This window comes from Electrophorus electricus, chromosome 21 (genome assembly GCF_041902795.1).
Source record: "Electrophorus electricus isolate QZ-2024a chromosome 21, ASM4190279v1, whole genome shotgun sequence".
In the NCBI taxonomy this organism is placed as follows: Eukaryota; Metazoa; Chordata; class Actinopteri; order Gymnotiformes; family Gymnotidae; genus Electrophorus; species Electrophorus electricus.
In genome coordinates this window covers 3117501-3144191 of record NC_137517.1, presented here as the reverse complement: position 1 = coordinate 3144191, position 26691 = coordinate 3117501, and the positions used below count along the sequence as shown (strand labels likewise).

The 26691-nt window shown below is 50.5% G+C and overlaps 1 protein-coding gene across 15 annotated transcripts in view; it reads left to right on the top strand.

Moving 5' to 3' along the window:
- Positions 1 to 275: 275 nt before the first annotated feature.
- plxna1a (plexin A1a) overlaps positions 276 to 26691 on the top strand; it is a 154385-nt gene continuing 127969 nt past the window's right edge. For 3 of the 15 annotated variants that reach the window (XM_081704507.1, XM_081704509.1, XM_035521225.2), the window contains exons 1-2: positions 773 to 1233; positions 13592 to 14995. In XM_081704507.1, the coding sequence (XP_081560633.1) occupies positions 13808 to 14995 (1188 nt within the window). In that variant the 5' untranslated portion in view covers positions 773 to 1233; positions 13592 to 13807. Of the gene's footprint in view, positions 422 to 772; positions 1234 to 11105; positions 11332 to 11628; positions 11827 to 13591; positions 14996 to 26691 lie in introns of those variants that run through there. The other 12 variants (XM_081704502.1, XM_081704501.1, XM_081704499.1 and 9 more) reach the window with 11 other exon arrangements.

Genomic DNA, 26691 nt, shown 5'->3' with positions numbered 1-26691 from the left:
GTCAGCTCCGTCTTTAAACATATAAGGATTTAGAACTGATCTGGGATGTGTGTAATTCATCATTCCCATTCAAACCAAAGGCTTTCTTGGCCACGGATATAAACTAGAGATGAAACAGCAGATACCGCACAGGCGTCCATTGTAGACTTCTAAACGCGATCCTTGTGTTTGACGAGGCGTGCGCGACATCGCCGCCTAGCGGCCGCGGGAGACACTACAGCGGGCTGCGCATTCCCCGCGCTCAGAACGAGGCTGGCGTGTGCGATTAGGGAGTCGCTCCGCATTCCAGCTCATCCACGCCGTGGAGGCGCGTCACACTTGGAAAGTGAGAAGCGGAGCCGCGCACGGACCAAGAAAAATGCGCCCAAGTTCGAGGCTTTGAACATGGCAAGGATAGCGAAGCTCGTCACCGATTTCTCACGTAAGTAACGTGCATTCTTTTCCACGTAGACGAGACTTTTGGGACCACATTTTTCTACAGTCAGGAATTCTTTTTGGAGATCCGCTTGCTTCCAACTACGTTGCAGCTCTGTCCTGCCCGGCTTTCTTCTGCGTGTTGGGCTGTGCTGGCTCCGGGGGAGCCCGGGAGCGCATGTTTAAGTGCGGCTGTGCGCGGTCATTAACTGACGCATTGTGCACTAGATGTTCCCGGCGGTCTCCGTACGGCCGCGGTAGGCTAGCGAGACAAACTTGGTCCTTTGCTCCTCCTGCTTTAATAGCGGAACGGAACCAAGTAACAAATCACCAGTTGTGCAAAGAGGGGCGTTCTCTCTCTCTCTCTCTCTCTCTCTCTCTCTCTCTCTCTTTTTCTTTCTGAAGAGTGTTCATTTTGGGGTGAGACGAATACCCCAAATGTGCCGTAAAAGGAGGCAATCCTGCGAAATGTCCGTCTCCGGGAAATGCAGCCGGCGAGCTTTCACGCCGTGTGTTTATTAGGAGAAAACGACCCGTTTTGGCTTAACGGCACGGAAGCAGGAGGGGTGTTGACTGGTAGGAGAACTGGCTCCAGACGCGACTCCTAAGCGCTAAGTTTTTCGACGCAGCCTTCTGTTGGGTGTTTCGATCTTGTTTATACGGCGTGTGTGTGTGGGATGCAAGCGTTCAAAGCCCAAGAGCCGTGCAGGAGAAAAGCAAGAAAAAACTGCATGTGGGTTAGAAATGTGGGCTAGTGGAAAGGACGTGACGGGAGCAGCCTGGGAATCCTAAGATTTCGAAGGGATGCGATCTTGTTAGGTACGTTATTCAGCGCAGAGGTTTATCATTACTGCATTCACGGTGTTAGTTTGTATTTAATGCATGCGCGGAGATGCGTAATTTAACACTTCAGTTTGGCTTCATATTCCATCAGCCCCTTTTAGACGTTTTTATCAACTTGTTTCTGGTCTTCGTGATAAGTGGCCTGTACTTTAATTAGTGATTTCTTTAATAGTGGTGGCTTAATCGGTGAAGTTAAACTGTAGGTGACGTATTTAACAATTTGAGAGCAACACGTCCAGATCGCGGCTTGAGTTTTGTGTCGGAGAACCTGTGAATTTTCGCTCAAAGTCTTCAATTAGATTTAATATATTTACCCATTTTGTCTTTTGGAACATTATAATGTTATATCGAGTGCTTACACACACACACATAGAGGTATGTATGTATGTATATATAATGGATCGTTCCTTAGATGTATCGTCATACCATGCGCTCTTCTTTTGATAACGTGCATGACGGTAATGCCTCTCAGCCTTATTGCCCTACTTTTCTAAGATGTACCGAACAGTCAGATATGGGCGTTTAGGCGCAGAACTGATCTCGACTAAAGCCCATGAGCGACAGACAGCGGTGTAGGGCGCATCGCATGTGACGGGGACCCCCGATTATTCGAGCGCGCTGTAATCGTTCTTGTAGTCGTCATTAATCGCAGCCTCTCGCAGCTGAAGAGAAGCCAGTTACCTTGCGTTTATCCACCTTCGCGCAGACGACGCATCTCGACCAAGAGGCATGCTTTACGGGTCAGATTACACGTATAATTAGATTAGCATCAGATCATTGACGATGGTCATAACGTAGACTCCTGCATGGGAGCGAGGGGCTTCCCTCCCAGGTAGCACGACTACTCGGACTCTTCTTTTTTTATGCAACAAACATATTTACTAAAGCTACAAGGCGCGGTGCAACCAGTATCTTATAGCTGCTATAAATATTTGAGTTGATAAGGTGTGAAGGGGTTATCTAATAACGCCGCAGCACGTGTGGCAGTGCGGGAAAGCAAACAACATGGTGCCAAACGCCACCTGGGTTTCCGCCGTACGGTCCGCTGTGATTGACAGCTGTGTTAAACCCCCCCACCCACACCCCCACCCCCACCCCCACCCCCCGGCACCTTCGCCTTCGGGCCTGTGTCGCCTCCGCACGAGCCTGCGCTGCCGTTGCAGGCCCGTTCAGAAGCGAGACACTCGGTCACGGCCGCGCGCTAAGCATGAGAGAGAGAAAAAAAATATGAAAATTTCAAAATATGTGCGTGTATTTAGTCACGCCGTGACATCATTTGTTTGTTTTTATGGAGATGAGTTTAAGACGGGAATATACTTTCTTTGCTTTTTTAATTTGCTTGAAAGTCACTGGTAGGGCAGAAACCCGTTAGATTTAGTTTATCTATTTAATTTCCAACCCCAGTGTATTGCAGCCGATCTCTTTGCTCCAAATCTTCGGAGACTTCAAACTGACACGTCTGTGAAGATGAACCAGGCCTGGGGTGTTTTGAAGTTCTCTATATCAGATGTGAGGGAAAGATAATGAAATTGTATCTCCTCTTAATTTTTCTCTCTGTCTGTCTTTCTGTCTGTCTGACTGTTTCTCTCTCAGCTTGTGTGACACAAACTCTCACTTGGGGAGTATAAACGTACCGCTGAGAACATGAAAATATACTGTCGCGTGAATCAACAACCTTATATGGACTAATCTCTTCGCGCCAAGCTAAAACAGTCTGTCCAGATGTATATGGATCATAGGCTTGTGTAAAAGTGCTTAGACCTGCGGTTGCTCTGTAGAGCTGATGTGCAGTTGCAGTGCATGACTGATGTTCTGAGCATTTACTGCAGTTTTCCTGTTTAGAGTTATGATGGGTGCTGTTTGATGGGGTGGCTCTGGAGGTTCAGTGCTCGCTGTGTTTATGATGACATCAGTCCAGATAGGAAGAGCCTCTTTGTTTTGTTCTGTGGCTGGAAGCTGAAGTGCTGAATTACAAAACATCAGCACTGAGTCGGTAAAGTTTTAAGTCTGAACTTTGCCGACGTCCCTTTTGTAGTACAACCCCTCACACGCAGTTCCTTTCATGTGACTCTCAAACAGCCTCCCACGCTAAGCTTTAACAGTATGCCCTGCATTTATAACACATCACCTATCCAACAGTTATAACTTTATACTTCTATAGTAGCTGTAACAAAACTGCTGTGGACAGACCCACTTTCTGTCTCTCCGAGTAAAGCATCAAATATCAGAATGACCCCTAACCTAAGCATCGCGCTGCACGTCTCTGTGCGGAGGGAGCCCCTCGAGCTCTGCCGCCGCGCCTCTGGCCTGGAGGGGGCCGTGCCGGATGGGCCGCCCGGTTTACTTTTAGGTCCAGCGCGGCAGCGTTAATGCGCGAGTAGCCTGAGCCAGGCTGTGCGATGCCGCTCATGCCTGCTCCTTCTCTCTCCGGCTCGAGGACGCCATGTCTTCCCTTTGCTCTTATCAGCACCGCGATCCGATCAATGCTATCTGCCATCTGCTAGCACAGAAGCTCTTTGCTGCCATACTCTATAACGCTTTCCATGGCTCTTACAACGGATCCAGGATAGCTCAGTCACGCGCCTTGGAATGGTGCAGCCAGAGCGGTTGTTAACGGCGTTAACAACTGCTGTGATGTGATTTTGCTCACTGCTAATTTCTGTTTGAGTGTGGGAGTCTTCGAGGCTGGTGTGCATGAAGTAAACGGAAGGCAAAACCAAACGCACCCTCTTTTTAAATTTTTTTTTTAATTTTTTATCTCATCTCTTCTTTTTCTTTTTTCCAAGGCTAGCATTATTTTATATTCAGCTAAATTTGTTTGGAAGAGCTTTGTTTGTTCAGAGCTCTCAGTTGAGACTTGGAGAAGGAGCTTCGCTCCGGGCAGTGGGAGTCTTTCTAAGCAAACAGCCGCATGGAGCTGTGTGTGGTATGGGGTTTGTTGTATATGAGTCCAAGCGTTCCTTCACCCATCCTCCTCTGTGTGTGTGCGATATTGTATTGGTTAACCCCCCCCGTGACTGTTTCTCTGTTAGACGACTGTGCTTGTCATTTTTGCTAATGTTTAGCAGTTTGTGCTTGTGGTTTATGGCCCAAGCTGTGTAATCTCCATAGCAGACTATTTACTGTGTATTTCACTTTATTTTTTGTTACCCTTCCCTGCTTAGAGAGAGCAGTTGAAAAACTCCTTCAGGCAGCTGTGCAGTGTATACTGAGAGCAGGGTAAATAATGTAGGAGCTCCACGCTGTTGTTTGTAAGTAAGATGAACAGCGAAGGGAGGAGACCACTCCCCCTGAAGACACAGGGCCTGCGCACACTCTCGGTTCCCGTGACAACCAGATGAGCGCGTTATTGTAAACGACATGTATAGACGTAGCTCGTTGGACATGTAGGATAGAAGGCATATAGGCATTGTTGTCGTTCATGCTGTGTGCGTGTGCGTGTGTGTGTGTGTGTGTGTGTGTGTGTGTGTGTGTGTGTGTTGGGGTGCAGTGGATGTCCTCCATTTAGCACAGGGAGGAGGTTGAAGTCAGGATGGTAGTGTTCAGTAATCTCTTAATTAATACCTCGTTAACAGATGTGAAAAGTATTGATCGCTCCCTGGGCTGGGGGCCGCGTCTGTGCGGTGGGAGCAGCACGCATCACGATCCCCTCTTCTCCATCTTGCCTCATTTAGTCTCGTTTGTCTCCCATGACGCGTCCCTGTCTTTCGCGAGTGCGAGTCAATCAAGCCGGTTGATATCTCCTTACTGCTTACTGCTCTTGAACTCAGGAGGGATTTTGCGTGAATGATGGATGCTAAGGTTAATGGTCAGACTGTGATGTAGGCTAACGGGATAGAGGGTTGCCCTGGGTGCTGATTTTGTACTCTCCTTTCTGTTTTGAACATGTGGTATTAGGCTTATTGATAGCAGGTTATAAATCTGAAGGCATTAGTGCCACACATGCTTCAAGGTTGGACCCTTGCGTGCAGTTCGGATCAGTTCGTTTGATTTGTAAAGTGCGTTTTTTTTCCAGCAGACATTGTCACAAAGTAGTTTAACAGTGGAGAAACTCTGCGTGATGGTGTTACAAAGCAAACGAGAAGCCGCACTCAAACTGGGACGTGAAAACGTTAAGGATGGGGAACTCGGTTCAGTTGTATAACTTCAGAATAATCTGATAAAATATCTAGCAGTGCGGAATAAACGCCATACAGACCTTGAGCTTTTGTAAAGTCATTTAAAAACAGGATGAGCAGAATTTAGGGAACTTTTGGGTATGTAGTAGAACACCTAAAAACATGGTTTATGTTATTGGCATTGCAGAAATTAACACTTCATATAGTGTAATAAGTAGCATTCTTCATGATTCTTGGACCAATAGGACCAGTATAATGATGATGCATGGACCAGTAGGACCACTATGATGATGATGATCCATGGACCAGTAGGACTTTGATTTAGAAATCTACTTCCATACTAGCAGTGCAGGATTAGGAGTTCTCTTGGGTTAGGAGTTATCTTTGCATTTGCATTCTACTATGGCTGTCTTATCCATTGCTAGAGGAACAGGCGCTGTGCGAGTGTGTGAAAGAGTTAAGTCGATCCTCAAGATAAGGTGACACATTCCCTAATCCTGTGGACCTACTTGACCTGTGACCTGGTAGGGGGTCTTTGACAGAGGGGGCGGGGTTTCCCTTTTACTCCGGTTGGGTTGGGATCATACCAGGCCCGTGGGATTATAGCTGCCTACTGTGGCCTTCTGACAGTGGACTGATCTGGGTAGTGAAGATCGTTTGCTACTGCTTGATTGGTACTGTCAGGTCTATCATCCATCCAGGACCGTGTTGACTAAAGACGGCCTGGGACAACCTGCGACAAGCCTGGGACAGTTTCTTTGAAAGGCATCAGTTGTGAGAAAGGTCATAACTGCACAGTCCTAACAGATGTGTAGTCACATCGTTGAAGGTAAACAGCAGAAACGTTGCCTGAATAGGTCATTCTTGGGAAATGCGCAGTCATTTAATTTTAGAAGGGCTCCTGTTGTTATAAGCCTCATGCAACACATTTTGAGAGGTGCAAACATTTACAACAAATTCTACATCTGTCTGTTTGTCTATCTATCTAACTCTCTCCCTCTCTCTCTGTTTCTTTCAGAGTGTTTCTGATGCTGGCCAGTATGGTCTGATCTCTGTATGGTAACGCTCTTGGATAGTGTGATTCCTTATACACATCTCAGTGTAGTCATTCTCTCTCTCTCTCTCTCTCTCTCTCACCGTGGAGATTTTGTCTGAGTGGCTGTCTCTGGAAATGATTACTCTGCCACACCAATGAACAGGCTTCACTGTCATGGGTCGTGGGCAGGGGTCACAGGTCAAATTCCTCTCCCCAGTGGTATTTGATTCACACGCCTTGCTGCAGAACCTCGTGGCGAGGGCCGGGCGCCGTGCGTGTTCTCGTCCTGCGCCGGGCTGCCGCGTCGCGTTTTCAGGACCCCGTTGATCCCGTAGGAGTGTTCCCTGCGGCTTGGCAGGAACAGAGGCTGTGCAGACGCTGTTTGATTTCCTGAGCCCTGGCTTCACACTTCTCTTCCACGCAAGGTCGAGCCATCAACACGTGGAGCGGCGAGCGCCGTTCCTGACTGTTAGATGTGTTTTGGTTGTCACCTCTCTTGATGGTGCCTCCCCGAATATCTAGTGGGTACAAATAAGCAAAGAACTGCGGTTCCTCCAGTAATTCCTCTATAGAATTCTAGGAACGTTTTCCACAACTACACTGGCAGAAATCCTTAAAAGTGTGTGTTTTTTTTTTTTTTTTTTTCTTAAGAGACATCGGACAGATATTATTTAAATGCGCAGGCAGCGTAAAGCCGAATTATCATCATTTCTTATTAAACTTCCAAGCCGACAGTCTTGGCAGAGTTCCAAAACGCAGCGTTACACGTTTCAGTGACGCGTGTTGTTTTTGCTCCTTTGCGTCGTTGGCGGATTTTCCCAGCCCGTCCTGCTCCTCTCCGGCGGGGAGGCCGTGGAAGGGGTTGCTGCTTGCTCTCGGCGAAATTGCCGACAGAGGCGGCCCGACCGTACGGGGCCCGAGCACTGATAAATAAGCAGAGGCCTCTGTCAGGCAGCTGTCAGGTGGGCTCTGGGGGGTGGTGGGGGGCTAGGAATCCTTCTCTGCACGAGGGGCCTTTTGTGGAGATCAGCAGATGCTGGAGGCTTTGAGGGATAAGTAGGAACTCTCCGGATGAGTTTGAGGAGAATGAGTTGTGCTGAGACTTGGAGCAGTGCCTGCACGGTGTAGAGATCTCCCACGAGTCTCTCCAGCGGGCCGTCTGTGGAGCGCAGGGCTGCTGCTTGCCTTGCGCACGGGGTGTGAGCTTTTGTGTAGTTTTTTTGGTGTGTGTGTGTGTGAGAGAGAGACCGTAAGAAGGAATTGTGCATGCTCAGTCAGGGTGTTCTCCGCTATTACCATTTGTCGAGGAAGAACAAAGCAAAAGAAAGCGCAAGTTAATAACTGGCTTGTCTCGCTCATGGCGCGTGTGTGTGCGCGCGCGAATGACTGAAAGAGTGGGGCAGCACAGTGTTTGACTCTGATGGGGTCGGTGTATAATTGAGAGTGTGATCCTCTTGAGTTTGGCATTTACAGCCATGGTGATATTCACCCTCTCACACTCCTCAGAGCTCCACCCCCAACTTAGATAAGAGTAGCTGGTTTAGTGAACCTTGTTGGTAATGTCTTAATGTGTATAAGACCTGGAACAGTAGTTAAATGCATATCAGTAAAAAACAATTCCTGTACAGGAATATTTCATTGTGATTGTTTAATGTTGTATGAAATAATGTGTGTGTGTGTCTGATTCTGAGTGGATGTCTGTGGCCACCTGCAAATGGGCCTTGGATCTTACTAGACACTATGGTCACACTCCTGTCTTAACGCTGGGGGCCACGTTTGCCTGGATCAGCCAATGGACACTCGGATAAGGTGGAGGTGCCCCGGCGTTGGAAAATAGGACACCGAACTGGGGCTGATTCCAGGATTTCGCAGAGGAGAAAAGGCTCGCCTCACCAGAGACAGGGTCCTCTAATGAACAGCCAGACTAGCTGTGACGCACAGGCTTATGCCAGCCCCGCGTCCTGGACACTGTCCAGCGAGGAACGCTCAGGAGCCTTTGAAGCCAAGACTAGGGAAAATCTGGGCGCCTGAAATTTGCCCCTTCATAATCAATCAGAAGGACTTTGCAAAATGTATTTTTCATCCATCAGCAGTTATTGTTCTCACTTGAACGTTTTTAAGAAAAGCCTCAGTGAATGTGACTGAAAAATGTGTGTGTATGTGTGTACGCATGCGCGCGCGCGCGTGTGTGTGTGTGTGTGTGTGAAAGACGGTTGCTGTTGACTTTCCGTCTGTTTAGTGTGTGTTACTAGTGTGCTGTGTAATTAGTGGTTTAGTTTACCTGCCACATTTTACCTGCTGGGGGGAGCCACTGTGGACTGTTGAACTGGGAGCTGCTCTTGGCCATTAGGCGATGCCCGTCAGCCCCGCTAGCTACCCTGCTGCCTATCAGGCACCGTTACGACCCTGACCCGAGCACCTGGGAGGGACGTGTGGAGACATCAGCGGTGTCACGCAGCCGTGAGGCCTGGCTCTTCTCCGGAAACCGGACTCACCCGCAGTAGGGAGGGCGTCGGTTACCGTGCATGCTGCGCTGCCCTCCTGCGTTACGAATCGTGACACCTAGGCTCGGGGTCGGAGCGCGGCAGGAGGAGGCGAGTGGGGGTTCAAATCGCTCTCCCTCCTCGCTCGCGTTGTGACAGCTGCCTGCACATTTAATGAGGAATCTCATTTCTATTAAAGATGCAAATGTAGCCTTTAAAGGAGATTGAGATAGGACGCGGGCGCGCGCGGGCGGCCCACTTTATCTCTCTGCTCTGTTCATTAGCCCAGTGTAATTGTGTTAGCACAAACGCATGCATCAGGAACCCACCGATCTGACTGGAAAGGTCACCCGGATGACATGCTGAATGGAGTGTGGAAGAACTAACACGCATTTCCCCACCTCTATACACACACACACACACACACGCACACACACACACACACAGCTTCTTTATTAAGTGACAGATTCAAAAGCACTTGCTGTGTGTATAACACTTTATGTTTATGCGGTGTGTTGTGAGTGGATGGTTCTTAGGTAGTGAAAGGAGGCGAAATGAAAGTGAAATGTGTAGCTCAGTGCACACACACATACACACACTTTTTCTGGAGGTAAATAGGCCAGAGAATGCCTCGCTGTTTGATGACGTGAACCAGATGGAATGAGCTCTGGTGTAGCAGTGCGAGTTGAAAACACCATAAGCTGCACTACTGTTCTGAGTCTTTCTGTCCAGACCCTCATAGCCATAATCAGCGGCTTTTGCGCGCGGCCGAGTTTAAAGGTGGTATTTGCTGTAGATAATTGGTGCTGGCTCAGCGATGTTGTTGTTGTAAGCGGTGCAATTATAACAATCTCTTCGATCTGAGCACGCTTGGTTCAAAAACGTCTGGCCGCAGGACGGTGTCTGGCCGCAGGATGGGAGCTGGAAATGGCAGGCATGCTTGGGAGAGGTGCAAATGGAAATAAATTCAAGCTTCCCATGTGGGGAGAGAGAGAGCGTTCCATGCAGGCCTGCGGCGAGGCGTGGAGTCGCTGGCGTGGTTCTACCGGGTCGCGGGGATCTGCGGAGCAGTGGCGGTAATGGCAACCTGCCCATGAACGCCGCGTCCCCTCGTGCTCCGCGCTGATGCGGCTGATTGCGTTCGGCCGGTTCCTCTCTGAGCGCGTGCCGCTCTGCTGTCGGGTCATGCTGGGCACCGCTCTCGTCGGGTCACGTCGGGCGGTGGTTTTGATGGTGCCCTATGACCTGCGGTGACCCGGCATCGGGGGCGGGGCTTAAACGCAGACACCCCCCCCCCCCCCCCCCCCGATGACGCCGTTTTACAGCCCAGACTGAAACAGCCTGGCGATTGGCCTTAATGGCCATCCCCTCGGAGAGGCAGAGTCTTCCGTCATCGCTCGCAATTCACACCTTCGTAGACTCGGACCGCTCTAGTTGTTTCTGCTGATTTAAGACCAGTCCGCACATTAGTATTAAAGGACACGTGAGCGAGCGCAAGCGCGCGTGTGATTGCACGCATCCCGTTTAGCTGCATCAAAGATCATTTAGATAAACGAGCTGTCGCCGTGACGCCACGAGACGGCCACCTTCTGCCGCCGCGTTTGGGAGCAGCACGTGGCCATGCTGCAGCCGAACCGTTTGACCCGGAGGGTGGGTGGAGAGCCGGCACCATCGGCCTCGCGCTCATCAGAGCTGCACCCGCCGCGTGGCTGTCAGTCAAACGCAAACACCACTCTGACTCCGCTCAGCTCCGGTTGGTGGGCGGGGCCATCCGACTTGAATTTGATTATCCTGTATTGTTGAGTATGGCGTCATGACGGACTGTCTGTGGAAAGATGGTGGGTAAGTAGGTCTTTTTCATCTTCAGAGCCTGGAGTTTCCTCTCAGCTTTCAGCTGCGATCTGGCTGACTGTTTACTTTTTGATGCTCCAAAGTGCATAGCTGCCTTTGCTGAGGAATCGCATATGAAATTTCGTGCCTTGTTGCTGTTGCCTTCAGTGTTATTCATCTCTCTCTCTCTCTCACTCTCTCTCTGTCTCTCTCTCGCTCTCACTTTCTCATTCTCCTTTTCTCTCTCTCTCTCTCCCTCTCTCTCTCTCTCCCTCTCACTTTCTCATTCTCCTCTCGCTCTCTCTCTCTCTCTCTCTCTCTCTCTCTCTCTCTCTCTCTCTCTCTCTCTCTCTCTCTCCATCTCTCACTCTCCCTCTCTCCGGGCTGTGAGATATTCGCTCCTGTGGTGGCTGAGAAGCTCCCGAGGCCTTCGAGGGCTGTCTGAGCTCCATGGCGACACGCTAAACCGTTATGCCACATCACACCGCCACTTTCATCCGAGATTTAGCTCCTTGCTGCTCATGCTGACGTTCCGATGGCAGCCTGTTCTATTACCGCCCGTCAGCGCGGCGAGACGGAGCGCCGTCTCTGAACTCATCCCCTGCTGGTAAACAAACCATTGTTCCTCTCATCAGTTGCACTCTTAGTCACCCTGCGACCAGTCCCAGCTGGGACCATTATCGCTCTTTTAAATTGGAAATTAAATCGGGACTGAGCTCGTCGTGGTACCTTTGGCGTGAACTGTAATGAAGGTTTGAGAGGTTTTAATGTCCTAGTTTATCTGATACAGTTGTGGGGCGGAGAGAGTGACCCACATCTTTCAAATTCTGGCCGCCTCACGGCTCCACGTTCCTCAGCGTCCTGCGTGTAAAGAGATGGCTTGTTGTGCCGGTGCATCTGACAGCTTTACGAGACACGTCTGATGTTAAGAGGGCTGCGCGTACCGAAGGAGGAGAATTTGAGAGAGAGAGAGAGCGCACAACAAAGCAAGTGGCCGAGGATTCAGGCTTGTGGAAGGGTGCTGTGGAGCGCCTGTGTACTGAATGTCCCTCAGATGGGTTCTGCCTCTCCCGTGCTGCTCCTCCAAGGTGTGGCCCCCATGGTAATGACACTCTGCGTATACGTTTTGCTTAAGCAGCTCCCTCATCTGCCCACGACCTGCCCATGACCTGCCCCCGGCCCACTTCAACTGAACTCCTTCCTTGCCTGTTTGCTACATGCATTGTGTGTCTAGGGCTCGTAATGTGTGTGTGTGTGTGTGTGTGTGTGTGTGTGTGTGTGTGTGTCCAGGGCCCGTAATCTTAGCTGGATGTAATCTGGAAATGATGCTTCCTGTGTATTTTATCTCTTTAAATATCTCGTCTACTTCTGCACTTTTTTCCGGATCTGGTTCTTTAATTCACTTCCGTCTTCTCTGGAGGTTACCCCAGGCGCAGAGAAAGGCACGCAGAAGTATCCCACCTGAAGAGATCTGTTTGTCATTCAGAGGGATTTTTGGTCAGTAAATATCCCACCCAGTGATGCCCATGTTGCCTTTCTAACAGCTTTTAGCTGTAAGTTTGTGTCCCAGATGAGTTAAAGCACTGACAATCGGGTTCATATTTTTCTATTATATGTTGCGCTCTGCTAAATGCAGTTTGATGCCTGCTGTCGAGCTCTTTTGTTTATGTGCTGGTTATTTGTAGTCCTAATTATTAGTTGCTACCTCGAGGAATGATTTTTATGTTCTACGTGGATTTCTGCCAAATATTATTGAGGGACTCTGCAGGACTGTTAGACTGTTCAAACATCAGCAGAAACTAGAAGGAGACCAGAACTTGACCTCGCACACGCAGGGTTTGTGCTGACTCGTTGGGATTGACTTTTGTTCCTGTGTGCTTGCTCTTACCACTTGCTGTGTGTGTGTGTGTGTGTGTGTGTGTGCGTGCGCGCGCACACGTGCCTGAATGAATGCATACACATGCATCCTTCCACCAGCCCCTGCTATCCCCAGCGCTGAGCAGTGGATGAGCACACCAGACAGACAGGCTCTCCTATTCTCCGGCCTTGAGAACACCAGACAGACAGGCTGTCCCATTCTTCGGCCTTGCAAAGTCACACAAATGTCATCTGCCACAGTGCCACTACTGTTGAGTTCAGCACAGAAGGTCACGGTGCAGACAGTCGCTGGCGGGACACGAAGCCTTAGGCCGCGCCATCTCCAGCACCTCTGTCTTTTATCGCACCTTTCCGCGCACCTCGGCCTCGACCGACCAGCGTACCAGCGCTCCGAGGTTGATGGATTTCCGTAATGGCAGTTTTGATAGGATGCAGCCTTCGAGTCGCGAGTGGCCCGTGGCGTCAGGGTATGGGGTCCGAAAACCCGGCCCCCCTCGTAAGGAGTTCGGGGGAAGTGGTTTTATTTTACGCGAGGTCGACCTCAGTGGATTTGTTGTGTTGTACAGGGGACATAAAAAAGCTTTTTATTGCAGGTTCAGGTTCCTGTGATGCTGCTCAAGGTGAATGAACCACTGTCGTTACATCACTTTACCTTCTTCCCTGCCCGCCCCCCCCAACGTACTGGTTGCCTTGGCGCAGACTCTGTGAAACCCTTTAACGGCATGTCGAGGTCAATCAGCAGAGTGTGTGGTTTGTGGTTTTCCAACCCCTGATGAATCTCAGCTTGGAATTGCTCATTAAACATTGTATAGGATTCCCCCCTGGGTCCTACTTGAAAATATTAACGCTTATGTATTATGAGTTGTTCTTCTTCATGCGGTTGCCAGAGATTGTAAAACCCTTGAAAATCGATAAGCAATGTTCCATTTTCCTCTTGCTGGATCTCATGCTATGTCGTCCCCCCCCCCCCCCCCATTTTGTTTTTGCAGGGCTAGAGGCCATGCTACTGAAGATGATGATGGTGTAGACGACATCTCTGCGAGCAAACGTGAGAGAGCGCACGCGAGCATCGAGGACACTGGGTCAATAAGACTCTCTCTTCACCTCCAACTGACATACGTGCTCAGAGTTTTTAGCAAGGAGTTCAGCAGCAAGGTGAACCGCACCTTGGACGTCTGCTTCCCAACAGAGCGATCCTACTGAACATGCCACTGCACAGTGCGGGCCACTGTCCCCGCCCCCTACGCGGGGCCTTCCACATCCTGCTCTTCCTGGCTTCGTCCTGCCGGGGCGGGACGCCAGAAGCGGCCCTCCCCTCCTTCCGAACCTTTGCCCCGGCCGAGGGGGGGCTCACGCACCTGGTGGTCCACAACAAAACGGGCGAGGTCTACGTGGGCGCCGTGAACTGGATCTACAAACTCGCCGGCAACCTGACCAAGCTCCGTAGCCACGTGACCGGGCCGGTGGTGGACAATGAGAAGTGCTACCCACCGCCTGGGGTCCAGTCCTGTCCCCACGAGCTGTCCCAGACCAACAACGTCAACAAGCTGCTTCTGCTGGACCCGGGTCAGAACCGGCTCATCGCCTGCGGAAGCACGTCGCAGGGCATCTGCCAGTTTCTGCGGCTGGACGACCTCTTCAAGCTGGGCGAGCCGCACCACCGCAAGGAGCACTACCTGTCCAGCGTGTCGGAAGCAGGCACCATGTCCGGTGTCGTTGTCAGCGGCCCGCAGGGCGTGAGCAGTGGGAAGCTGTTCGTGGGAACGCCCATAGAGGGCAAATCGGAGTACTTCCCCACCCTCTCCAGCCGCAAGCTGATGGCCAACGAAGAGAACGCGGACATGTTCAGCTTCGTGTACCAGGACGAGTTCGTCTCCTCCCAGCTCAAGATCCCTTCGGACACGCTCTCCAAGTTCCCCGCCTTTGACATCTACTATGTGTATGGTTTCAGCAGCGAGCAGTTCATCTACTACCTGACGCTGCAGCTGGACACGCAGCTCACCTCGCCCGACGCCAGCGGCGAGCAGTTCTTCACCTCCAAGATCGTGCGCCTCTGCGTGGACGACCCCAAGTTCTACTCCTACGTGGAGTTCCCCATCGGCTGCTCCAAGGACGGGGCGGAGTATCGCTTGGTCCAGGACGCCTACCTCACCCGGCCCGGCGCCAGGCTGGCGCGATCACTGGGCATCTCGGAGCGGGAGGAGGTGCTGTTCACTGTGTTCGCTCAGGGCCAGAAGAACCGGGCAAAGCCACCCAAGGAGTCGGCCCTGTGCCTGTTCACCCTGCGCAAAATAAAGGAGAAGATCAAGGAGAGAATCCAGTCGTGCTACCGTGGGGAGGGCAAACTGTCCCTTCCGTGGCTACTTAACAAAGAGCTGGCTTGCATCAACTCGGTGAGTTCTCTCTTTGTTTACGGTTCACAGTAATGTCGACCTGTTATCTGCGGCAATTTGTGCGGCGCCGAGTAGTCGATGGTTCCGACGGTTCCATACTCGGACTAGTGATTGTTTTGAAGGCACTTCGAGCCGTGGTCTGAAGTCAGCCTAAGCGTTTTAGAGACAGAACCCACTGAGAGAATGAATAACGTACTTGTGCGGCCTTGTGTCTTAACACTGGACAGCTGCGGTATTGAAAAGAAGGTCATGAGGCAGTCTGTTTGGAATGGTGTGTGTGCGCGCGCGTGCGTGCGTGTGCGTGTGTGTGTGTGTGTGTGTGTGTGTGTGTGTGGCTGGAGGAGTGAGTGAGTTGTTTACTAGGCGGCTCCTTCACAGCCAGATTAACTCCGCCGCAGTGCCCAAGGCCGGCTGGCCGGCCGGCCGGTCCCATCATTAGCTGGGGCTCCAGGATTAGCGCTCTGTCACGCTCTGGCCCCGTGCATCCGTTCCCCTGAGGCTTTAAGTGATTTATGTTTCTGATGTGGTCGCCTCTTTTGTCGTTCCCCTGGGACCCTTGGGCCAGAGGCCGAGTGGTGCAGGTGACTGAAGCATGCTGGGAGGAGCGTGCGCTCCTCCCCCTGACCGCCCCACATCCACCCCGGTCCCGCCCCCTCACACACCCATGTAGGAAGACGGCCAGGTCCTCAGACTGGCACCGCGTGAGGGGATTGGTCGGGGAGGTCCATTCCACCCCTTCTGCCCAATGATGTTTGGCTGGCGGAGGGGAAACATCCATCTATACCAGCTGAGCTGTTAGTGAGAGAGCCGGGCGAAGTCGTTTCTCGTACGAAGACGTGTGGTCGTGTCCTTTACCCTTCACTCTTTTACTGCTTCGCAATGTAATTGAACTTTTCGGGTCGCACGCCGAGCAAATGGGAGCTATTATTTCACCACAACGTACCTTAGCAGTCGGATCTCTTTCTGTGCTGTATCCTTTCAGAGGAAGTGGGCAACGATTGTCCCAGTTCCTCGCGCGTTCGGAACGCGCGCCAGCCAAACCAGGCGTTCTGCAGGCGTGCTCATCCTGGCCCAGAGCCTGACAGCAGAAATGGCAGAGACGCTGGGGTTTTAAAAAAAATATATTTTTTTTATATCGACAAATGGCCAGCATTCGTATTAGCGATAATAACCACAGCCATTATAATGATGGGCCTGGAGCAATCTGCCTCGGTAATGACGGCACCACGGCTGGCTGAATCCGATGAAAAGATAGCGCTCCGAGGATCCTCCTCAGGCTAGGAGCTTCCAGCCTATGAATAATTCACCTCCCCTCACCTTGTGTTATTCATTTGCGCTTCCATCACAATCAGCCTCCAATCAAAAATCCCTCTGCCTGCTCGTCCCGCTTACAAGCAATTAATGTTGTCGTTTCCCGTCCGCAAAGCACACTCTACGTTTCCGATCCTTCAAGGAGGGTCCCTGGCAGATGGCGAAGACTTAAATAGGCAAGACAGACAGACAGACTCGCAGACCGGCAGACGGGAAGACCGCCGTTCCGGGCCTGACAGAATGTCCGACTGCCTCAGACGTCTCTCTTCTGCCTAGCTGTCTTCTCTGCTCGTGGTAACGTTATGCATAAATGTAAATGAGATGCGCTACATGATGGCGGTTGATTACCATCTGTGCCGGCTCTTGCTATCGATCAAGGACACGTCATGGGGTTGAAATAATAATTTTAACCAAGTTTTTTGTTTCATGCCTCTCAGCTTGAGTGAGGTTGTGCTTCTTTTTTGTATATTCTAGCTGCCCTTCTGTTATATCACCTGTACAAATTTTTCTGCACTCTGTTTCTGTATTTCTTTTCACATATGTTCAGAGCCATATGTGATGAATAAGCCTCTCAGTAACATGAGACAAACAATAAAAAGCAGAAATAACACAAATAATTAGTTCATTTTAGGTGATGTCACTTCCTCATTGATGTACACCTCTGTCTTCAACTTCTGCTTCGCCGGGGTCCTTCAGGACATGGACGTTGGCTTTATGTGGCTGGGGAGAATAAAGCTGTCCTTGGACTCGCCTGGTTTTTGCTTGCTAGACTCTCCTCCCGTCCCGGATTTACGGTTCCCTATAACGTCAGAGGAACTTTTGAAAAGTTCCGGGTCACCTTCTCTGCCAGCTCCAACCTTTTAGGTTTTGGTTTCAGAGCTCTGAGTTTTGCCCATAAAATAATAAAATGAATAAAAAAAAAAACAACAACACAACAACAACTCAACAAACAAATTAGCATTGCTAATGAGCCTTTCAAAACATCCTCGGGTGACGAAAGGGAACAGAACAGCAGCAAACGACACAAACAATGAAAGAAACACGCACTTCACGACTCCTCTGTGAAGTGTCGTTACTCGGTGGGTAATGAAACCGTGAATAACGGCGTCACAAAAACACGCCTCAACACGGCGCTTCAGTCGCTCCGTTTCACAATTAAATCGCTTAGTGTGTGTGAGAGATTTTGGCCTGTGAAGCAGAACCCGGAGGCGACGTTTTCTCCCTTCCTCGCCACTCTTTATCATAATTGCATTTATTAACATTTCTCACTGTTCATCATTTGGTTGGTGGTTTTGATTGGGAGTGTTTTATCCTTCTTCTCATCTGACACCCCCCAACCTTCCCCTCCAAGACTACAAGCGCCGCCTGCTGCTGCCCTGCCCGCGCACACGGTTCGTGTTCAGAGAGAAGGCCACGTATTGATTAGCAGTGGCTGCCTACTGGAAATCATACCACAAAAATCTATGCCACCCACTAGCCTTCAGGCGAGCCTTTTTGTGCTGTGATGGTGTTTGCGATGCGCGACCCCCAGAGACAAGAGTGTAGTTAAAAGGTACTTTCAATTAGGGCAGGAGTTGCTGAGCCACCTACAGTCCTTTCATAGCTCCGTCACATTGGTCCTGCTTCCGCAGACGCCTCCCATAAGAAACCCTTCCTTCGACACAAGTCCTTGTGAATGGTGAGGAGTGAGTGTAGCCCACGGTGTGCGTAGTGTGCGGCCGCTCCATTCATTTTGCGCTGCAAGAGTAATTTCAAATCGATAAGTCAGGCGGTTAACTGGGTCATAAGAAAAACGAGCCCCCCCCCCCACTCACCAGCCTTTCAGAAGCCAGACTGTGTGTAGGTTGCAAATATCTTAACGAGTCAGACTCAGAGAGCTCCCGATCTAATTGTTGGTATAATTATTTATTGATGTGTGTTTGTATGAGGAACGCGGTGTGTGTGTGTCTCAGTGTGTGTCTGAGTGTGTGTCTGTGTGCATGCATGTTGATTCATGTGCGTGTGTGTGTGTGTGTGTGTGTGTGTGTGTGTGTGTGTGTGTGTGTGTGTGTGTGTGTGTGTGTGTGGTTGTTTACCAGACTGCGGGTGCAGCCGTATTTGTTGTGTCCTGTGGTTTGCAGGCAATGAGACAGATCCACAACACATTAGTCTATTTCAGATTCAGCCCCAGCTAAGAGACAGGGAACACTTGTATGGTAGGATGGTCTAGCTTATCGATAAATACGTTCAACATGTAATACATTCTATAGATGTTTTCTGCACATACTTTGCAAGCTGTGTGAATTTGTACTGATAAATACTTAATAGGAATTTTATATGGGCACAGAAAATTATCACGAGTCACTGTTTATGAGCAAATTTTGGTACTACCATAACCAGCCAGGCCTGAACCACTTTCCAAAGGAAAAAACCATTTATCATTCCTGACACCTTACCACGGCCTGTGTAAGGCCAGTCATGATGTACTGTAAATGGGTCACATGGGGTTTGATTCCTTTATTTGTGTATATTTGTTTATATCTGTACGTAATTGTTGCTGGAGATGCTAATGCGCTTTGTGGAAGAACATGCGTTCAGAAGGAGAGGGAATTTATCCTGTGTCATGTTTCTGGACCTTTGTGGTCGTGGTTTCTCACATAGGGTGGTAACCGTGCTCTAGGTATGAGTGCTCCTCTTGTTTTGGCACAGACGCAAGCTCTCGGTCTCTTTCAGAGTCTCCAGTATTACGGTGTTGACGAAAGTGTTATTAGCCAATGGAAAATGGTAACTTCTGTTCCTAAAGCCAAAACGGATTCGTTCTCTGCCCCGTGTGTCGAGCGTAACTCTACCTCAAGGCCGCTGGTATACGGGCTGTAATCGTTGCATTGTGTGACGGGGATCAACTGGCTGGTCTAACACACTGTTCAGGGTAGTTTGTAGACAATAGTTGACTGTTGGGAGAACCTTTTGTTTGGGCTTTGTGGAGGACTGCATTGATGTCCTTTAAACTATCACATCTCTTCTATAACCTGTGCTATCGCTCTCGGACCATACAAGAGGCTACCGCTGTCCTCTAGAATGGACTCACTAGGGCCAGTTGTATTCAGCTGAGTTTCCTGGGATTCATGCCTGTTTGGCATGTATAGCAGGCCTCCACCTGCACTGAGGCCAACTCATATTGATTTTGATTAATTTGAAATAAAATGTTAACGTCGGTGACCAGAGCTGACCCCATCAGGCCTTTGCTGGAGAACACTAGCATCACATGGTTTTCTGCTCTGGAAGGTTCTCTCCTCATCTCTGAGCAGTCTGGCTCCCCCTCGGACATAATTCATGTTGCGGGGTTTATTTGATCAAACTGCCATTTTTAATTGGTCCGTGGCAAAAAAAACCCAAACAATAGAAAATGGTAGTTATGGATTTTTCAGTAGGCATTCAGCCACTCAGATCGACACTTGGAGAATCATTCTGACCTAGAGAGGACCCTGAACAGAACCCCTCACCCCCCCACCCAATTAGAGATTTGTTCTAAGTTATGGTAAAATGCTGCTTACTGTAGGAGGTGTGTTTCAAACAAGGTGTGTTTCAAACACGGACATGAATTACACCGTTCAGACTCTTAGACCTCTGACATCCAGTCATGCTACAGTGCATGCAAACTCTCTGGGTAGTCCTGTTTTACTGGCACGTGTTATAGGTGTACAATACAAACTGCAGTCCGTCTGTTGCCGGGCAGAATTCCTTAGCTGCCCTCTAATTCATTACCGGTCAGTTTCTGACGTTTGGACACTGACCAAACTCCAGCTCCCTCTGAGCTTCTGAACCATCAAAGACGTGCTTTCTGTCGCACGGTGGTCATTGGTTCTTTTTTTTCTTTAAGGAAAAGACGACTCCCTTGCAATTAGTTGCAAGCAACTTGCGAATGTTTCAAGTCTCACATAAAACGCTCGGGGAGGTTGTTTTAAGTCCTTGTGTCGGCGACAACTCTGAAAAGTTGGGATTTTCTTCACTCTCCACAAACGGAATTAGCCCCTCAGTTAGAGACCCATGGAGACCGGGCGAGAGGATGCGTAGCCTGTAGAGATCGCAATCCACGTCTGCCGCCGGTGGTTGCATGAGACGTTAACGGCTCCTGACGGCATTGGTGATGCCATGGTGAAGGCCCTTTCTGAAAAAGAAACGGTACGTTTGCTAGCAGGGCAACATCATTTTCCTGTTTCATTCTCATCTTCTGGTCGTGTCTCCAAAAAAAATATTTTTCATAAGACGTTCATAATTGTGATGCATCTCTGGGATACAAACGGACCTTAGGCGCTGAACTGTGGACTAATAAGATGGTGCAAACTGGTATTCAGTCTGCAGCTAGTTTTAAAAGGTAACCATTGCATGTATTTATGTGAACATGAATATGAGCATGTCTTTCCCCAGGCTTTTAGCGCACGCCATGTCCACTAATTACCCCGGCTACTCACCTCCGGTGTCCATATGCCAGAACAGATCCCCGAAGCCTTTTCACCTAAGAGCTGGACACTTTGTCCTTTCTTTTGGGCTCATTTCACTTGCCGCATGAAGGCTGTTAAATTATGATGAACCATTGCAAAGCGCCCCTCGCTCAAGTTGCCGTGGTGTCTTTATCTACACGACTTCCAGTCCATACTTCTTAAATGAACATTGTGCTCTTCCTGTCTGTTTGCAGGCAGGCTGGCTCTGGTAGAGCCCTCTGAACCAATCAGGTCCATATCGCCGGTCACATGGCCAAAGCCGGAGCTGGAATCCACGCTTGGCTTGAGCCGCTCGTTGTGTGTTGCTAGGCAGAACTCGCCACAGGCCTGAATGCGCGTGGGGTCAGCCTACTCCTACGGGTGTCATCTCAATGCTTACACTCCATGCGTTATTGGCGCCAGACGGGTTCGCAGCCTGCTGAACAAGCAGGCCAAGCAGCGCGGGATGGGGGGAGAGGGCGTGGGTAACGCCGGAACGGGTCACGGAGGCCGGAGAGCCACCACCTGTGCTGAACGCGGGGGCGGCTTTTCTCAGGCTGGGTTCCTTAAAGGACTGACAAACGCCGGTCCCCTCCGTGCCGCTCTGTTGTCATGGCGTCGTCGATGAGGGGGAAAGACTCCGGGGGCTCAGCGAGGGGCTGACGAATGGGAAGTAATGAGGTCCCACTAGGCAGCTGCACACGCGCGCTCAGAACAAGCTGGTTAGACGAGGGGCAAGAAGTGGTGATCCAAAACTGACACGGTCCATCTTCATAAATCCCAGTCACACACACACACACATTCTCACTCTCTAACACTTGTGCTGAAAGGTGAGAATCCCTGCTCGCTAGTGTACACTTTTTATTTTGGCTGGTCAGGGGACAGAGCTGTCCTCCCCAGTCCCAGTCGCAGGCTGTGCGGTCCAGAAGCTGCCACTGTCCTGTCCTCCGCGCACCGCGGGGGCCGTTCTTCCGGTCGCCCGCTCCGTCTGCCTCGTTCGAAGCTATTAAAAATATCGGCTAAGCCGCCGTCAACACGGCCGGAATGGCGAGCGTCGCAAAAGCATCGGAGCTTGCGCCAATAACCGGTCCCACCCGAAGCAGCATCCACGCGTGCACACCTAAATAGCCTTTCCTCCAGAGCGGTAACGGCAGGCGCACCCGCTTCTAATCCTGACTAGCAGGCTGCCCCTGCTAAATAGTGCCCCTTTAGCTTGCCAGACCTCCACAGAGTTCTCAGGCTGTCCTCCTCCTACAGGTACCTGTCGATTCGTTTTATTTATTGATTTGGCGGGGAAACTCGGACTTGCTGTTTTGCTCCCCGCAGATAACTGGGGCAGAATGTTGCCCGGTGAGAATGTTGGTGTTAAGTAGCTTTGGCCTGGGTGTAATTACCCTGTGCACGCCGTGAATGGAGCTTTGTTTATCGTCACGTGTGGACTCTCATGTTGAAGTGGTTGTGTGATTCGGATTTATGTGTAACTGAGATATGAGTGCAGAGGTGTGTGTGTGTGTGTGTGTGTGTGTGTGTGTGTGTGTGTGTGTGTGTGTGTGTGTACATGCACTGTTCCAGATGCTATGAGGCCAAGAGCAGGTCATCAGTGTTCCCATAATAAGCCCTTTGTATTACGTCTGAAAAAGTGTGTGTGTGTGTGTGTGTGTGTGTGTGTGTGTGTGGCTGTGGGTATGCAGTTGCATGTGCACAAGCGTGTGTCTGTGTGGCGGTTTGTGTGTGTGCGCTGTGTGTATGCTGTTTCAGGTCAGTGGAGAGGAGATATAAACATCTGTCTCACAAGTTAGCTGGTTGAAATCACACACACACACACACACACACACACACACACGGGTCCATCTCATGTATTTTTACAAATCTAGAGGGATTAACACTGGGACTGTGGCAGAAGAAGAGGTAGTGCAGAGAGAGAGAGGGAGAACATGTCTTGAGGTGAAAGACCAGGCTGATCAGTGCCACAGTGTGTTCCCTCAAATCAGCTCCCCCCCACACACACTCAGCCACAGTGACACACAGGAACTGTCTGAAACCACAGTGTCCACATGACTCATGCTCATAGGCACACACACAAAACTACAGAATTCTCCACTGTCTGTGGTGTGGTGTAGTTCACAGAATCCCTTTAAGACCACAGCGGTTACACACACACACACACACATCACACACACATATCAAAAGAAGGTTCCCCGTGACTATAAAACCACAGTGGGCCCCCCCTCACACCCACACACACACACACAGAAACACATGCTGGGATCATTCTAAAACCACTGTGGCTACCCAAACTGCTTTAAATTCTAACCTGTGTCCTTCTCTCTCTCTCTCTCTCTCTCTCTCTCTCTCTCTCTCTCTCTCACACACACACAAAACAGCGTATTGCAGAAGGGTGAGACTGAGCTAGTGGTTGCCAAACTGGGTATCTGGAAGCACTGTGTGTGTGTGTGTTTGTCTATAAATGTAAGCAGTATACATTTGCTCCTGTTTTTAGCATGTTTGTCACGCACACCTGTATGGTCAGTGTGTGCTAGCACTCCATCACCAGTGAGAATGGGCTTTGACAATATCAAAGCAGCCAAACACTGCTGTGAAGCACAGCCACTGTGGGCTGGCTAGTGGATGAGAGGGGACAGAAGACAGACTCGAGTCGGCGTCGGGTCAACTAGTCCAATTAGCATGCGTGCTGTGACCTCAGACTAGCTGTCTACGGTTCATTCCTGCCGATCAGAAGGATGAACGGAGCCGGATCGCTGACTCCGGACCAGTTAGAAGTGACAGCGTTATGTAAACCGGCTGTCTAATGACACACGCTGATCTGATGTGTGTATTTTTAGATGAGCCTGAGCTGCTCTGGGGATCAGTCAGTGTTCTTCTGCCCACGGCTGTCAGCGCCAGTCTCCCTGTGGGAGGCTGAAACTACGAGAGAGGAAGAGATAGACAGTCGGACGGACACAGGAGCAAATCCGTCGGACAGATTAACTTGGGTGGGGGGGAGAAGGGAGAGTACTAGCTGGCGTTTGGTGCCCTTGCCATTAAGACCCAATTAGGAGACCTCCGTCGTGCCGGCTGCAGGAAGCGACGAGCATGCGGCGTAGCCGCCGTGCATCAGAACGGGGCCTGGCAGCCTGCCAGCTCCGGCGCGGCCCTCCGAGGTCTCTCCCAGGCGAAGCGCTCTGCCTTGGCGTTTGGTAGCTAGCGTTTACCTGTTTGCACTTGGCCTACAGTACACACACAATTACCCATAAATACAGTTACACACACACACACACACAGTTGCACATACCTGCGCAGGCAAACCCAGAGACCTGGCTTCTATTATAAGGATATATGCGGAAAATATTGTTTGAGTGCAGGTGTGCAAGTTGAGCGTGTAATTGCGTCAGGCGTTTCTCAGCAGCGTGTGTCTCCCTCGAGTGCCCCCTGCTAAGTGCTCACCCCCGTCGCTCTGGGACTGAACCCCGGAGAGGCTGGATAAAGTTCTAAACCGCATGCGGCTGTAGAAACGCAGAGAGAGAGAGAGAGAGAGAGATATGGAGTGATAGCAGAGGTGACGTCCGCCTACTAGATTGATCAGACAGTGTAACGATAAGGCAGTAGGATTACAGCTGCTTGCAGATGTGCGTGTCTGTGTGCGTGTGTGTGTGTGGTGTCTGTGCTCGCCTGTCTGTCTGCATCCCGGTGTGTGTGTGTTTGTGAGTATAAAAGACACACTCCTCCACCCCTCAGTTTTATGGTCTGGGCTCCCTGGTGCTGAGGCTGCCGTCTGGAGCACACATCTCCGCTCCTGACCGCGCTACTGCCTGCAGTCTGTGCCACTTTTACGTAACGATGGCTTCGCACTGGTCTGAGTCGGCAGGCGCATACCTGCGGATTTGACAGTCGCTTTTCCTTCGCTTCCATGTTCTCCTTCCCGCTTCCCTCCTACAGTTGTGGCATCACCCTGCACATTTGTAGAGGCTGCACAATATATCACATAAACATCATCACAATACTGGGCCGTGCCGTACGGATGTGGCAGCATTGTGACCAGTCCCCAGACATTCCAACGCGTTCTGTGTTTTGGTGATCCGTCACGGAGTCCGCATGAGCCAGTAAACAATTATTTTGGTCAAAAATAATGGAAGCCAATTTTGAACCATGAGTCAGGCACCCAGGCAGCGTTTAGCCAGTTAACGTGATTATACTGTTATTTTACTTGTCTAGGACCCAAGTCATAGGTTTTCAAGCTAAATATTCATCTGTCTGGGGCCACAGTCCTAACTTAGCCGGCCCTACCTGGTGCCTATAACGTGTGTTCTATATTGTGAGTGTGTGTGTGTGTGTGTGTGTACTAAAACTGGGAGTTTACTGACTCAAACTGAGCGTTACCCAGCAAACTGACGCCCAGTAACTTTAGGTCCCTGTGATGGCTAGCGCATCCCAATGGCACTAAGATGAAATGTCAGTCTCTCCCTCGCCCAATGATCCTTTCCTAACACCATGCACATCAAAGGAAATGTGTATAATACCGGTGCAATATGGATCTGTAATATTCCAATATTTTATTGTTGTCCTTCCTGTGCAGCCTGCCTCTAAACACACCCTTAAAACTGAAATAGTATAAATTAGTTCCAATTAAAATCTGCTTGTTTGGATGAACTTTTGACTTTTGGTTTCTTTGAAATATCAGGTATTTATCACAATAGCCTAAAATATTGCAATGGGATTTCTTGTTGCGTATCGTGCAGTCTTAGTTTATTTGCTGCTGCCTCTTAACCCCTGTGTGTGCGCTTCTCTGTGGGAGAGTGCTTTTGAAGCCGGCTAGGTCACGCTGCCCGTATTGGACCTCCACGCTCACGGTCCTGCCTGTTTCAGCCCTGGGTTTAATCTCGTCCTCATCTCTCTCTCTCTCTCTCTCTCTGTGTGTGTGTCTCTCTCTCTCTCTCTCTCTCTCTGTGTGTCTCTCTCTCTCTCTCTCTGTGTGTGTCTCTCTGTCTCTCTCTGTCTCTCTCTCTCTCTGTCTGCATCTGGTTCCTTCCTTTACATCCAAATGAGGGAGTAATTTGAGTTGCGGAGGACAAAACGCTGGAGGGGTGGGGGATGCAGACACACACACACACACACACACACACAAGCGAGCTTCAGTCATTCTAAGCGAGGATGGAGGAGCCTCAGATAGCTATGCATCATCGACCCTGGCGGTCACTCGTCATGGATGGCTGGCGTGCGATTTCCGCCCGTCACCATGGGATTACAGCGTGGGGATACAGTAAGAGGGCCGCACGAGCGGAAATTCGTTCCGAGGAGATTATCGGCTGTGCGCCGGCTCCATTATTAGCGCATAAACTTTTACTGTTCCTTCCCTGCCGTGCAATTACGAATGAGCTAGTCTGAGTTTCATCGGAATTTCTACTTCCATTGCCTCATTGACTTCAATTAGCTCACATTACCAACCCCAGTAATAGCAGGAGCGTTTCCCTGTTTAACTGAAACCTGGCGGAGCTGTGCGGAACCGGAGGACAGAAATCCCAGCACTGGGGAAGCCCCTCCCCCCACACTCCAGTAGAGGCCCATGCCACACTGGCGGTCCAGGGCTCTGTTCTCCCTTTGCTCCGCAAACCGGTCCGATCTGCTCGTTCTGTTTCCACACTGGACTGTGGCCTCCCTCCTTTGGTCCGAGCAGGAGGGGGGATGGACAAGCAATGGGGGCGGGGCTTTTGCTGCAGTGCACCGTGGGGCGGTGCGTGACCTAGCGCGAACACCCTCCCACTGCCCAGAGCCGGGCAGCGTTGGCATCCGTCCACTTCTAGGTGAATGATGAGGGTACGGAGCCAGGCAGCGCCGCGGGGGTATGAGAGGGTTACGGGCGCCGTAGTCCCCGCTAATGAGGCTAGTCCGTCCGCCAGAGCACGGACAAGGGGCGGGCCGTGGAGGGGA